At 44.1% G+C, this 15,491-nt stretch overlaps 1 protein-coding gene across 1 annotated transcript in view; it reads left to right on the top strand.

The window, feature by feature from the left end:
- The window catches only part of LOC139029013 (voltage-dependent L-type calcium channel subunit beta-2-like), a 95,785-nt gene extending 83,401 nt beyond the window's left edge, over positions 1–12,384 (top strand). Inside the window, exons 3-4 of the mRNA XM_070447751.1 lie at positions 11,956–12,075; positions 12,319–12,384. Of these exons, the coding sequence (XP_070303852.1) occupies positions 11,956–12,075; positions 12,319–12,384 (186 nt within the window). The remainder of the gene's footprint in view (positions 1–11,955; positions 12,076–12,318) is intronic.
- Positions 12,385–15,491: the final 3,107 nt, after the last annotated feature.

Below are 15,491 nucleotides of genomic sequence, written 5' to 3'. Positions count from 1 at the left end.
ACTTATTGTGGGAAGCTTGTGGAAGGCTACATGAAACGTTTGACCCAAGGTAAACTATTTAAAGGAAATGCTACCAAATACGAATTTAGTGTATGTAAACTTCTGACCCAGTGGGACTGTGATGAAAGAAATAAAAGCTGTAATAAATCATTCTCTCTACTATTATTCTGACATTTCACATTCTTAAAATAAAAGTGGTGATCCTAACTGACCTAAGACAGGGAATTTTTACTAGGATTAAATGTTAGGAATTGTGAAAAACTGAGTTTAAATGTATTTGGCGAAGATGTATGTAAACTGCTGACTTCAACTGTATATATATACAGTATATATATACCGGGGACGCTCTAGCAGGGCAGAAACTGACTTGTTGGAAGGCTGGCATCCTATGACAGTGGCACGTTGAAAGTCAATGAGCTCTTCAGTAAGGCCATTCTACTGACAATATTTGTTATTGGAGATTGCATGGCTGTGTGCTCGATTTTATATGTCAGCAACAGGTGTGTCTGAAATAGCCAAATCCACTAATTTGAAGGGGTGTCCACATACTTTTGTATATATAGAGTATATCTTTTGGTGGAGGAGGAATAATGGTCTGGGGCTGTTATTCATGGTTCGGGCTAGTCCCCTTAGTTCCAGTGAAGGGAAATCTTAGCGCTACAGCACACAGTGACATTCTAGATGATTCTGTGCTTTCAACTTTGTGGTAACAGTTTGGGTAGGCCCTTTCCTGTTTCAGCATGCCAATGCACAAAGCAAGGTCCATACAGAAATGGTTTGTCGAGATTGGTGTGAAAGAACTTGACTGGCCTGCACAGAGCCCTGACCTCAACACCATCGAACACCTTTGGGAAGAATTGGAACGCCGACTGCGAGCCAGGCCTAATCGCCCCAACATCAGTGCCCGACCTCACTAATGCTCTTGTGGCTGAATGAATGCAAGTCCCTGCAGCAATGTTCCAACAGCTAGTGGAAAACCTTCCCAGAAGAGTGGAGGCTGTTTTAGCAGCACATGGGGAACCAACTCCATTTCTCTTTGCTTATTAGAGCTGTTCTTGCCATAATATGGACTTGGTCTTTTACCAAATAGGGCTATCTTGTGTATACCACCCATACCTTGTTCCAACAACTGATTGGCTCAAATGCATTAAGAAGGAAAGAAATTCTACAATAAACGTTTAACAAGACACACCTGTTAATTGAAATGCATTCCAGGTGACTACCTCATGAAGCTGGTTGAGGGAATGCCAAGAGTTTGCAAAGCTGTCATCAAGGCTACTTTGAAGAATCTCAAATATAAAGTATATTTGGATTTGTTTAACACTTTTTAGTTTACTACATGATTCCATATGCGTTATTTCATAGTTTTGATGTCTTCACTATTATTCTACAATGTAGACAATAGTAAAAATAAAGAAAATCCCTTGAATGAGTAGGTGTGCCCAAACTTTTGACTGGTACTGTATATATTTGTTTATTTATTATTATGCCACTACCCCCGTCTCCCCTGGTTGGAGAACTTGGTGGAAAATATTACAATTCCATATACAGTATATAAAGTTTATTTCCTAATCGCACTGGACTCCAAGTGTATCGGTCAACCAATCAACCACTCCAATCTTGATTCCAACTCTTAGATGTCCACAGACTAACCCATCTTTCCTGTACACTAGCATTTTACTATTTCCTTTTGCAATACATCTGTCTGTTTTGCGTACATCCAATCTAACCTTTGCAGATGATAAGTTGTAGCTTATCTCAGAGCATTCTTATATTCTTAACCTTGCAGGTAGGCTACATTAGTGATGCATGCTAAAAGTGAAACCCCATAAAAAATCTGTGCATTGTTATACATTCCTGCTGGCGTGACACATTATTCCGAGCGTATTAATGAGCAGAAAATGCCAGAGATGCACTTTTCCCTTCTGCTCTTCTCTTTCTGAGGAATACTGGGAGGGCTAGAAAGCCACCGACTGTCCCGCAAGAGAGGAGAGGAGAGGGGAGCGCAGTGCTGTGATGGGAAGGTGTTATAAGGTGGAGAGAGAGGGGGAAAGTTGGAGGGAGAGAGAGGGAGAATGCGGAAACTAGGGGAGGGGGAGACAGAGAGGAGAGAGAGGCAGTGGGATGGGGATGTGAGGGAGAATGGAAGATGAGTTTAAGTGAGAGAGAGAGAGAGACAGAGTGGAGAGAGTGTGCTAGCAGAGGGCCAGGGAAAGGGGAAGAGAGGGGGCTAAGGTGTGTGGAGAGGTGAACAAGGAGTGGTGGACCATGATCAGTCTGGCTTAGGAAGACTAAATCATTTGACATATTTTTTATTTATCCTTTATTGAACAAAGCTTTATTTTCAATCATTTGATGTAACATGATGGTACCTCAACTCTATTTTTAAACGGCGTACACCTTCTAGAATAACCCCTATTTTCCAGGTAATAGCTACCAATGCTTATAACATAGAGAAAACAATTGCGATTCCCCAGTGATGTGTGTATGCCCTCTTCTGAAGGGAATGCTGACGTTGCCCTGGGGCTGAGGTTACTACCTACCTCTGTACAGCCCAATAGCCGTTCGATGTATGTAATTAGCCTTAGGGATTTGTGCTGTTCTAATGCGCTGACCGTCATGTGACCGCCATATGTAGCGATGGTTTGGGGCTTTGCAGGCAGAGCAGCCCAGGGGGATCAATAAGTCCATTACAGCAGACCACAGGAGCACCGCCGTCCCACACACACACACACACACACACACACACACACACACACACACACACACACACACACACACACACACACACACACACACACACACACACACACACACACACACCACACACCACACACACACACTGGGACCCTAAAGCAACATTGACTCCATCGCGATACACACACACACATACACACACACACACACTCACGCACATACATACATACATACACACATGATGCACGTATGCGCACAAAAACAAAACCACCCTTCCTCCACCCCTCTCTCCCTCACTCTCTCCCTACCCTCTCTCTGTCCTCAGGGTGGCTACAGTGAACTCTCCATGCCCTGTTCTCTAAATTCTCAGTGTGTGAGTAGGACCTTAGGGCAGCTGTGTCATGAAGCCAGAGGCTCTCTCTGTCAGACTGAGTCCATGTCAACCTCCCTCACTGGCCACTGTGCCCAGTGTTCACAGATTGACACAAGCCCGGTCTGAGGGCCCCTTACTCTGGGCAGTGGCAGTGGGCACCTAGCTCTACATGGAAAACATCTGTGCCGCGCTCTGGAGGCGAGGAACACTTCCCATCACACTAGCTCACCCCGATTAGACAATGTTCAAGCCATGTGTGACAGACACAATGTCCTGGAAGGTCGCTTCACCTAAGACGATACACTCAGCGTCAGCAATAGCATTTGGTAGAGGCTTTCGCAACAGTACTGCCTGCTCTTATTTTCATGGAACCTGTTTCACTTGAGGTGCAGTGTAGTTAGGCAACTATATATTTTTTGTTGTCATGTAACTGTATATTTTCTCAGCTGTTTTTACAAGTTATATTCGCTCCATCTAAACTAGCCTGGTCCCAGATCCGTTTGTGCTCTTGCCATCGCCATTGCTCATTGTCAAGCCAAACATGATCACACAAACAGACTGGCACTCAGGCTACATTTGAAAGTATTCCATACAGTAGGCCAATTTGTAATGGATGTTGTAATTGTACATAAAACTTGCTACTTGCATAGTCATTCCAATCTGTGTCTGTCCAAATCTGAATATGACTGTGGTAATTGCCTTTGTCGACAGGCTAATTGGTCTTAACGAGCTAAAATTATATTATTTTCTCCGCCAGCCTTTCTTTTCTTGTAGGACACAGCTAAATCAGCACGTCATCTTCAACACTAGGCTTCGTCCCAAAAAGCACCCTATTCCCTATATACTGTAGTACACTACTTTTGACCAGAGCACGATGGGCCCTGGTTGAAAGCAGTGCACTTAATAAGGAATAGGGTGCTTTTTGGGACGCACACCCAGAGCTGGTTGAGGTGACCCCTGGGCAGATGGAACTATGTCATTGATTGGTTATGATAAGCAGGACTGATACGCGTGTCATATCCATTGCTGTGCGGTTAGCGGTTAGCGTCCCCTAGGGGAATGACTGCTAGCCATTAGACAAACCGCTAAACCCATCTCAGTGCTGACGTGCATGGTGGGGGGACCACTGACCTCTTCCTGCTCTCCTGACCTCTGCTGACCTCACTCAAGGTTACACAGTGTAACCCTGCTCTATAATGGGGTTGCCGACCTGTTAGTCCTGGATCAGTTTCACTGTTCCAATCTCTGACTCAACCAGTTACCATTAGAGAGATCTCATCCGTAATTATCACCCCTTTCTACATCACGCCCCAAGCCAACACCACTCTGGCACTCAACGACCTGTATGGGGCCACAAAGAAACAAGAAACCGCTCACCCAGAGGCAGCGTTTCTGGTGGGCGGAGACTTTAACGCAGGGAGACGTAAAACCCTCCTACCTTACATCAACCAACACGTCTCTTGCGCCACTAGGGGCTCTAAAACTCTAGACCACTTTAATTCTACCCACAGAAACGCATACAAGGCCCTCCCTCGTCCGCTCTTCGGCAAATCTGACCATGACTCCATTCTCCTGCGTCCTGTGTATAAACAACAGCTCAAACAGGATGTACCCGTGATGCGCTCAATACGGAAGAGGTTGGATGAAGCAGACGCAAGGCTACAAGACTGTATTGCTATTACAGACTGGGATATGTTTTGGGATATCCGCGCTGGGCTAAAGGCTGGAGCTACTGCTTACAAGGAACGGGACACTGACATGGAAGCATACAAGAAAGCCCGCAACGACCTCCGACGAGACATCAAACATGCAAAAGGACAATATAGGAGGAAGGTTGCATCCTACTACACCAGCTCAGACGCTCGTTGTATGTGACAGGGCTTGCAGACGATAACAGATTGCAAAGGGAAACCCAGCCATGAGTTGCCCAGCGATGCAGAACTCCCAAACCAGCTGAATGCCTCCTATGCCCGATTTGAGGCATATAAATAACACTGTGCCTTGAATGAAAGCCCCTGTTTTTCCGGATGACTGTGTGATCTCGCTCTCAGTGGCCGGTGTGAGCAAAATGTTTAAACAGGTTAATAACCACAAGGCCGCCGGGCCAGACGGAATACCAGGGCGCGTTCTCAAAGCATGCGCAGACTAGCTGGCAAGTGTCTTCACAGACATTTTTTATCTATCCTTGTCTCAGTTCCCAAGAGCTCCAAGGTAACCTGCCTAAATGACTATCAGCCTGTAGCACTCACATCTGTAATTATGAAGTGCTTTGAAAGGATGGTCATGACACACATCAACACCATCATCCCAGGCACCCTGGACCCACTCTAATTCGCATACTGCCCCAACAGATTCACAGATGACACAATCTCAAATGCACTTCACACTTCCCTCTTCCACCTGGACAAGAGGGGAAATAGCTATGTGAGATTGCTGTTCATAGACTACAGCTATTCAACACTATAGTCTTCTCCAAACTCATCTCTAAGCTAGGGCTCTGTTCTTTATTTTACTCTTATTATTATCTATCCTGATGCCTAGTGACTTTACCCTGCCTTCATGTACATATCTACTTCAAATACCTCGTACCTCTGCACATTGATATGGTACTGGTACTCCCTGTATATAGCTCCAGATTGATCTGGTACTGGTACTCTCTGTATATAGCTCCACATTGATCTGGTACTGGTACTCCCTGTATATAGCTCCACAGTGATCTGGTAATGGTACTCTCTGTATATAGCTCCACATTGATCTGGTACTGGTACTCCCTGTATACAGCTCCACAGTGATCTGGTAATGGTACTCTCTGTATATAGCTCCACATTGATCTGGTACTGGTACTCCCTGTATACAGCTCCAGATTGATCTGGTACTGGTACTCCCTGTATATAGCTCCACAGTGATATGATACTGGTACTCCCTGTACAGTTGAAGTCGGAAGTTTACCTCCCGGTTCGCCAAATACATTTAAACTCAGTTTTTAACAATTCCTGACATTTAATCCTGTTAATAATTCCCTGTCTTAGGTCAGTTAGGACCACCACTTTATTTTAGGAATGTGATATGTCAGAATAATAGTAGAGAATTACTTATTTCAGCTTTAATTTCTTTCATCACATTCCCAGTGAGTCAGAAGTTTGTAGGCCTCCTTGCTCGCACACACTTTTTCAGTTCTGCCCACACATTTTCTATAGAATTGAGGTCAGGGCTTTGTGGTGGCCACTCCAATACCTTGACTTTGTTGTCCTTAAGCCATTTTGCCACAGCTTTGGAAGTATGCTTGGGGGTCATTGTCCATTTGGAAGACCCATTTGCGACCAAGCTTTAACTTCCTGACTGATGTCTTGAGATGTTGCTTCAATATATCCACATATTTTTTCTTCCTCATAATGCCATCTATTTTGTGAAGTGCACCAGACCCTCCTGCAGCAAAGCATCCACACAACATGATGCTGCCACCCCTGTGCTTCACTGTTGGGATGGTGTTCTTCGGCTTGCAAGCCTCCCCCTTTTTCCACCAAACATAACGATGGTCATTATGGCCAAACAGTTCTATTTTTGTTTCATCAGACCAGAGGACATTTCTCCAAAAAGTAHGATCTTTGTCCCCATGTGCAGTTGCAAACTGTAGTCTGACTTTTTTATGGCGGTTTTGGAGCAGTGGCTTCTTCCTTGCTGAGCGGCCTTTCAGGTTGTGTCGATATAGGACTCGTTTTAATGTGGATATAGATACTTTTGTACCTGTTTCCTCCAGCATCTTCACAAGGTCCTTTGCTGTTATTCTGGGATCGATTTGCACTTTTCGCACCAAAGTATGTTCATCTCTAGGAGACAGAACACGTCTCTTCCCTGAGCGGAATGACGGCTGGTGTGGTCCCATGGTGTTTATACTTGCGTACTATTGTATGTACAAATGAACATGGTACCTTCAGGCGTTTGGAAATTGATCTCAAGGATGAACCAGACTTGTGGATGTCTACAATTTTTTTTCTGAGGTCTTGGCTGATTTCTTTTGATTTTCCCATGATGTCAAGCAAAGAGGCACTGAGTTTGAAGGTAGGCCTTGAAATATATCCACAGGTATACCTACAATCGACTCAAATGATAGCAATTAGCCTATCAGAAGCTTCTAAAGCCATGACATCATTTTCTGGGATTTTCCAAGCTGTTTAAAGGCACAGTCAACTTAGTGTATGTAAACTTCTGACCCACTGGAATTGTGATACAGTGAATTACAAGTGAAATAATCTGTCTGTAAACAATTGTTGGAAAAATTACTTCTGTCATGCACAAAGTAGATGTCCTAACCGACTTGCCAAAACTATAGTTTGTTAACAAGACATTTGTGGAGTGGTTGAAAAACGAGTTTTAATGACTAGAACCTAAGTGTATGCAAACTTCCGACTTCAACTGTATATAGCGCCATTCTTGTGTATTTTATTTGATTACTCGTGTTGCTATTTTACTTTTAAACTCTGTATTGTTGGGAAGGGCTCGTAAGCATGCATTTCATGGTAAAGTCTACACCAGTTGTATTCGGCACATGTGACAAATACAATTTGATTTGATTTGAAATATCTGTGCAACATTTCATGTTTGCATCTGTGCATAGATCAATGCATAGTTTACAAACATGACACACGCACGCAAACAGGCCCTCTGTATTGGGCAGCGATAATCACAGCGGAGACACCCGAACAGATAAAGGAACTGTGAGGAGGAACAGGGGAAAATGAGAGAACAAGCAAGGAGGGAGGGGGAGCGATACGGAAGGGAGCCAGAGAGAGAGAGAGAGAGAGAGAGAGAGAGAGAGGGGAAGAGACTGAGAGACAGGCAGAACCACAGAAGTAGAAACAAAATGCAAGAAATCCGTTGAGAGAGAGTGTGGGATATATATCTTTACAGGCTAAGGAGAGCTGAGATTGCATGCAGCAGGCACCACCTAAGTAGCAGCAGTAGCATTGAAATTAGCATCCTCACACTGATCATCCAGGATCCAGGCAGGCGTGCTCTTATCTGTCCCCGAGGAAGGAGCATGGCAGCCCAGCCTGTGGACGAAGGACAACAGGGCTGGGGCTGGAGCTGGGGCTCGGGGACTGAGGCATGAGAAGCAGGGGAGAGAAGCAGCATCGCGGCCGCCCAGCTCACACTCGCCAGGCGGCTTCAGCACCAACGCCGGCAGATAGACTAGGCTAGAGGAAAGGCAGGCAGCTGCTGAGATTGGAGAGCTCATGTGGACAGCGTAGCAGCACCAATAACGGTAGTTGGAGCATTACATGTATCAGTAGCTTTTGACCTAACAGTAGCAACAGCAGTAGCAAGAGCAAAGGTAGCACATCTGTTGCTGCAGTATTGGCAGCCACACCAAAGGTAGCTTTCACAGCACAGGTAGCCATAGCTGTGGAGGTATTCGTAACAATAGCAGTCCAGGTATCTTTAGTCATAGTAGGGATACTTAACAGTGGCCCAGGACACTGAATGACAAGTGTGACTAATGAAGGCCACCTGGATTCGGCTGCTGAGCAGATCCAAGGGAGGTCGCGTCAAGAGCTCCGATGACTGTGTAAGCCGATTATTCAAGCATGCTTCCTTTATCTCCTGTTTTTGTGTGTGTGTGCACGTTTGTGTGTGTGTCTGTGGGTGTGTGTACTGAATGTACATCATGGCATGTACCTGTGCGTGCCTGTATAGGGGTCAGGGGGTGGTATTGTCATGCTGCGTTAGTGATGACAAGGGTTAGTGGGCTGTCCGTCATCACTGTCAGAGTCCTCATTATGTCAACACCTCTCTCTGACCCACTGTGCTGTAACTCTCTTGGTCAGACCCCTGCTTTACTCTGGACATAATGGGAATGATGGATTTAACAGTGTCAGTCACATGAGGATACAAGGATACATGAGGTTGGTGTGGTTGGTGTGGTTGTATGTTATACTGTAGCCTAGTCCATGTGTGTGTGCGTGTGCGTGTGTGCGAGTGTTTGTGTGCATGTGTGCGCAGGGTTGGGGAGTAACTGATTACCTAAAAAACGCTAACATTAATCAGTTACATTACCAGCACATATTTTGTAATGAGATTACAGATACTTTTGAAAAACTAGGGGTTGGGGAGTAACTGATTACCCAAAAAATTATAACAGTAATCAGTTACATTACCAGCAAATCTTTTGTAATCTGATTACAGGTACTTTAGAAAAACTAGATTACTTCTTGGATTACTTTAACATTTAGAAAGGATGTTTGCAAATCGAATGTAGTGACACCTTTCTGTTTTCTCAATGACATTCAATTCAGCATTGAAAAAAAGCACAACGTTTGTTCCGCCTGAACGAGTCTGACCACAAGCCAGAGACCACTCTAATGACACACCACATGTGTTTGATGGATCCTTTTTTGTCTTCTTCGAAGGGGAAAGTAATCCATAAGTAAGTGAGAGTAATCATAGGTCACTAGTAACTGTAACGGATTACATTTGGAAAGTAACCTACACAACCATGTGCAGTTGGCTCGTGCGTGCGTGCGTGCTTACGTGCGCGACTATGTGTACACGTGTGTGCATAGCTTCTGTGATGGTGAGGTGTGGGTACTGAAAGTATTTTTAGGTAGGCTTTAACGAACGAGGTAAGACACCGATTTCCAAAGCATTAAGCAAAATGCATGAAACATAAGCAGTGTCTCAGATAAAGAGTAGAGAGTTATTTATAGACGGTGTCTCAGGTACAACGCAGGAGAGGAAACACGGATAGCTAATGAGCAGTGTCTCATCTACAGATGAAGGATCTTGATGTGAGCCAGTTTGCTACAGCAGTAAAATGATCCTGTAGCAACAGGAAAGGTCAATTATTAAGTGGATTATAATTCATGGATATTTTTTTGTGGGGGTTACGGGATGCTTGGGTAGTTTTAAATCAGCCTGGTAGAGTTTGAGGTTATTTCTTTTTATTTTGAACCCAGACAGAGGAGAACAGAGAGCAGTGTAATGGTGCAGTGAGGATCTTGTGTGGCTGGCAGTGGCATGCCTCTCTGTGCAGGTAAGAGAATGCATCACCCTTCCTTCTGTTCAAAAAGCCCCTCTGAGTCTGACAATAACAAAACAGGGCTATAAACATACTGGGCTGTCTGCCCGCGTTGTAGCTTTGCAGAGTGTGTGTGTGTATGTGTGTGTCTGAACGTGTGCGTGTGTTCCAGCTTGCCTGTGCCTGCCTGTGTCTGCCTGTGTGTATAAATTGTGTGATTCCGACTGTGAAGCATGGAGGAGGAGGTGTTATGGTGTGGGTGTGCTTTGCTGGTGACACTGTCAGTGATTTATTTGGAATTTAAGGCACACTTAACCAGCATGGCTACCACAGCATTCTGCAGCAATACCCCTTCTCATCTGGTTTGCGCTTAGTGGGACTATCATTTGTTTTTCATCAGGACAATGACACAAAACACACCTCCAGGCTCAAGGAGAGTGACGGAGTGCTGCATCAGATGACCTGGCCTCCACAATCACCCGACCTCATCCCAATTGAGATGGGTTGTGATGAGTTGGACGCAGAGTGAAGGGAAAGCAGCTAACAAGTGCTCAGCATATGTGGGAACTCCTTCAAGACTATTGGAAAAGCATTCCTCATGAAGCTGGTTGAGAAAATGCCAAAAGTGTGCAAAGCTGTCATTAAGGCAAAGGGTGGCTACTTTGAAGAATCTCAAATATAAAATATGTTTTGATTTGTTTAACACTTTCTTGATTACTACATGATTCCATATGTGTTATTTCATAGTTTTGATGTCTTCACTATTATTCTACAATGTAGAAAATAGTAAAAATAAAGAAAACCCTTCAATGAGTAGGTGTGTCCACATTTTTGACTGGTACTATATCTATATATATTATTCTACAATGTAGAAAATAGTAAGAGAGGAGAGAGAGAGAGACAGAGAGAGAGAGAGAGAGAGAGAGACAGAGAGAGAGGGAGCTCACGTCATGGAAGACAAACCTACAGCTATAGTACACTATAGTTACTGATGTGTCCTGAGGCTATGTGAGATAGTGGGTGTCCCGCTGCTTTATGAGAAGCAGGGGAATGTCCATTTTGAAACATGCATCCAATTAGCTATTGTGATTTCTTTCTGCCTCTCCTCCCTCTGGGTTTGAACATTGTGTGATTTAGACGTGTGTGCCTGTTCACTAAGTTCACTAACTAGGCTCTGATGCTCTCCGAAGATTCATTGTACCTCTGGCGTTGAGTGTGGTCAGTACTTTATTTGTGGTCTCATAGTGTTTTTTACTCGTTTTTTTGTTTTTGACAGAAACCCCTCTCCAAAAAAAAATAGGTATTCTGCTTGAGTTTCAGTGAGACACTGCTGAACAAGGCAGCAATGTCCATTGGAAACTAGTTTACCAGGAATTGTCTTCAAATCTGGACCTTTCAAACTGTGATGCCTCACTGACAGCAGGGGCATGGTGTATAGATTCTGTGACAGTGAGTGTTGGTGTGTCTGATGAGTGTGAGTCTGAAGAGTTCATCTCTTGTGTGATGTTGAGGGCTGAAGAGTAAGTCTGTTGTTTGATGTTAAGATCTGAAGAGTAAGTCTGTTATTTGATGTTGAGATCTGAAGAGTAAGTATGTTGTTTGATTTTGAGATCTGAAGAGTAAGTATGTTGTTTGATGTTGAGATCTGAAGAGTAAGTATGTTGTTTGATGTTGAGATCTGAAGAGTAAGTCTGTTGTTTGATGTTGAGATCTGAAGAGTAAGTCTGTTGTGTGATGTTGAGGGCTGAAGAGTAAGTATGTTGTTTGATGTTGAGGGCTGAAGAGTTAGTCTCTGTTGTGTGTTATTGAGGTCGGATGCGTTAATCTGTCATGTATCTTTCCTTAATGTGTGTTTCCCTCTACTCTGCAGGGTTCGGCGGACTCCTACACCAGCCGTCCATCAGACTCTGATGTTTCCCTGGAGGAGGATAAGGAGGCAGTGCGACGAGAGGCAGAGCGGCAGGCTCAGGCACAGCTCGAGAAGGCCAAGGTACTTCTCTCTCTCTCTCTCTCTCTCTCTCTCTCTCTCTCTCTCTCTCTCTCTCTCTCTCTCTCTCTCTCTCTCTCTCTCTTCTCTCTCTCTTCTCTCTCTCATCAGTAGCCACTCACATGCCTTTGAGCCGCCTCTGTCTGACTGCACAGCTCTAATAGCTCTTACAGGCTGTTCCAAAACGGAAACACCACTCTGATAGCAACCAACACTGTCTGTCTGCCTCCTCCCCTCACACCTCAGAGCAATACCAAAGTGTCAGTGATACACTGGAGTCAGCAAAACGGAGAATACACAGAGGGAGAGTGACAGAGGGAGAGAGAGCGACATATATAGAGTGAAAGAGAGAGTGACAGAGGGAGAGGAGAGCACATATATAGAGTGAAAGAGGCGAGTGACAGAGCGAGAGAGAGCAAGATATATAGAGTGAAAGAGAGAGTGACAGAGGGAGCGAGAGCAACATATATCGAGTGAAAGAGAGAGTGACGAGAGGGAGAGAGCAGAACATATATAGAGTGAAAGAGAGAGTGACAGAGGGAGAGAGAGACAACATATATAGAGGTGACAGAGGGAAGAAGAGCACATATATAGAGTGACAGAGAGAGTGACAGAGGGAGGGAGAGCAACATAAACATATATAGAAGAGGAAAGAAGAGAAGGTGCAGAGGGAGAAGAGCAACATATATAGAGTGACAGTAGCGATAGGGAGGGCTCGAGGCTAGAAGCAACATACTATAGAGTGAAAGGAGAGAGTGACCAGAGGGAGAGGAGAGCACATATATTAGTACAGTGACAAGAGAGGGAGGGTGGACCGCCGTATGTAGAGAGCAAGAACCATTAGATTCTATGTAGTAGTGAAAGAAGTGAAGAGTAGTGATCATATTATGGGGAAGATCATTTCGCGGAGGTAGATTGGCAAATGTAGCAACATGAATATAGTAGTTTGATCGATGTAGGCGTGGATCGGCATAGGAGCAAGCTCATTAAAACTTACTCCGACGTGAAAGAGAGTGACAGGCTATATGAGACCAGAGGGTAGAGGAGAGTAGGCCAAAACGACATATATTTATCGTTTCTTTCCGTTCTGACTTCGTCTTGCGTCTCTCATCGGTCTCTTGCGGTCTGCCTCTTCCTGTCTCCGGTCTCTGTCTCTGAGTGAAAAAGAGGAGAGTGACAACAGAGAGAGAGGAGCCACACAATATATAGGTGAAAAAAAAAGAGAGAAGTTGAACACGAGAGGGAGAGAGGTTCGAGCAACATATAGTAAGAGGAGTGGTATTGACAGAGAGAGTGACCCGTAGATAGGTGGCGGAGAGAAGCGCAACATATAATCGCGTGAAGATGGAGTGAAATTAACAGAAGAATCGGTCTTGCAATAGCCTAATACAGGGGGAGAGAGAGGCAACATATATCGACGTGATAGAGCGAAGGTAACAGGGGATGGCAAGGAGATTGAAAATTATTCCCCCCCAGAAGAAAGTGGGAGAGTTTGGAAGAGAGAGCGGGGCAAAGAGGTCAGGATAGGATGGTGAGCGAGGGGAGGAGAAGCGAGCGGCAAACAAAAATCATAATATTCGAGAGTGGAAAAGGAGAGTAGAGGGAGGTGACAATGGAGGGGTCAGATGAGAGGCAAACAATCGGAATGTATTCGGGTGAAAAGAGAGAGGTGTGACACAAGAGGGAGAAGCAGAGGAGCAACAATATATACGCAGTGTGATAAGAGAGGTGTGACAGAGGGAGAGAGATGAATGAAACAAATGATAATCGATGTGAAAAAGGAAAAGAGAGAGAGTGCCCAGAGGGAGACAAGAGATGAGGCAACAATTATAATCGAGTGACAAGAAGAGTGACAGAGGGGAGGAAAGAGGAGAAGCAACATATTAATCGATCGTGAAAAAGAGAGAGTGAACCGACATAGAGGGAGAAGAGAAGCAACATATTATAGAGTGAAATAGAGAGAAGTGGACAGAGGGAGGAAAGAGAGCAAAACCACCATATATAGAGTAAGTGAAGAGAGTGGACAAGAAGGGAGAAGAGAGAGGCAAGCATATATAGAGTGAAATAGAGGGAAAATAGAGTGAAAGAGAGAGTGACAGAGGGAGAGTAGAGGAACAAATATATAGAAGTGAAGAGGGGTGACAGAGGAGAGTGAGCAATCATATATAAGCGTTGAAAGAGAGAGTGACAGAAGGAGGGAGAGGAGGAAGAGAAGAACATCTATAGTGACAGACGAGAGTTGACAGCTGGGGAAGAGGGAGAGCAACATTATATAGAGAGGTGAAAGAGGGAGGAGTGGACAGATGCGAGAGAAGAAGGCTCAAACTATAATAGAGTGACGAGAGAGGTGACAGGGAAAGAGAGAGCACAAACATATTATCCGCGAGTGAAAAAAGATGAGAGTTGACAGCGGGGAAGTAGGAGGGAGAGGGAGGGTGTGTGAAAGTGGAAAGTGGAGTGAGAAGTGACAGAGGGAGAGAGAGTAAAAAACAACATATTATAGAGTGGACCAGTAGAAGAGTGACATAAGGAGGGGAGGAGCAACATATATAAGGTGAAAGAGAGAGTGACAGAGGGATGAAACAACAAAACGGGAGGCCAACATAATAATAGAGTGAAAACAGATGGCGATTGAGAAGAAGCAAACATATATAGAGTGGAAAGGAGGAGATGTGACCAGGAGGAGGGGAGAGGAGGAGCACAACATATATCCAGATGAAAAAAGAGTAGAAGTGAACAGAGGGGAGGAGAAGAGGCAACATGATTATAGAGTGACAGAGGAATAGGAGCAGGGAGAGAAGAACATTTATCGATTAGTGATGCTAAGAGAGAGTGACAGAAGGTGGAGAGAGAGCCACATGGAGTGTGGGGTGTATAGAGTGAAGAAAATGGGATGAAGTGATTGTGACGAGGACAGCAAGAGCAACATATATCAGAGTGGATAACGAGAAAGTGAACAGAAGGAGGGAGAAGAGAGCAAAAAAAGGCACTAAACATAAGATTATCAACAACTAACAAATATCATAACACATAATTATAATTATATAGCAGTGACAGAGAGAGTGACAGAAGGGAAGAGTAGAGCAAGCATAAGTTATAGAAGTGAAGAAAAGAAAAAAGAATGAATGGAATGAAGAGAAAAAAAAGCAAAGATAAAAGAAAAGAGAGGAAAAAAGAAAAGAAAGAACACATGAAGAAGATGCAAAAAGAAAAAAATGAAAAAGTGAGAACAGAAAATGGAGAGAAGAAAAAGAAAAAAAAAAAAAAAAAAAAAAAAGAGAAGCAATGAGGTGAGAAATAAAAAGTGAAAGAATGAAAAACGGAAGAATGAAAAAAATCAAGAATGAGAAAAGGAAGAAATAAAATGAAAGAATGAGAAGAAGGGATGAAAACTGAAACGAGAAAAAAGAAAAGAGAAG

The sequence above is a fragment of the Salvelinus sp. IW2-2015 genome, linkage group LG17, assembly GCF_002910315.2.
Source record: "Salvelinus sp. IW2-2015 linkage group LG17, ASM291031v2, whole genome shotgun sequence".
Classification (NCBI taxonomy): domain Eukaryota; kingdom Metazoa; phylum Chordata; class Actinopteri; order Salmoniformes; family Salmonidae; genus Salvelinus; species Salvelinus sp. IW2-2015.
This window is presented reverse-complemented; position numbering and strand designations above follow the sequence as displayed.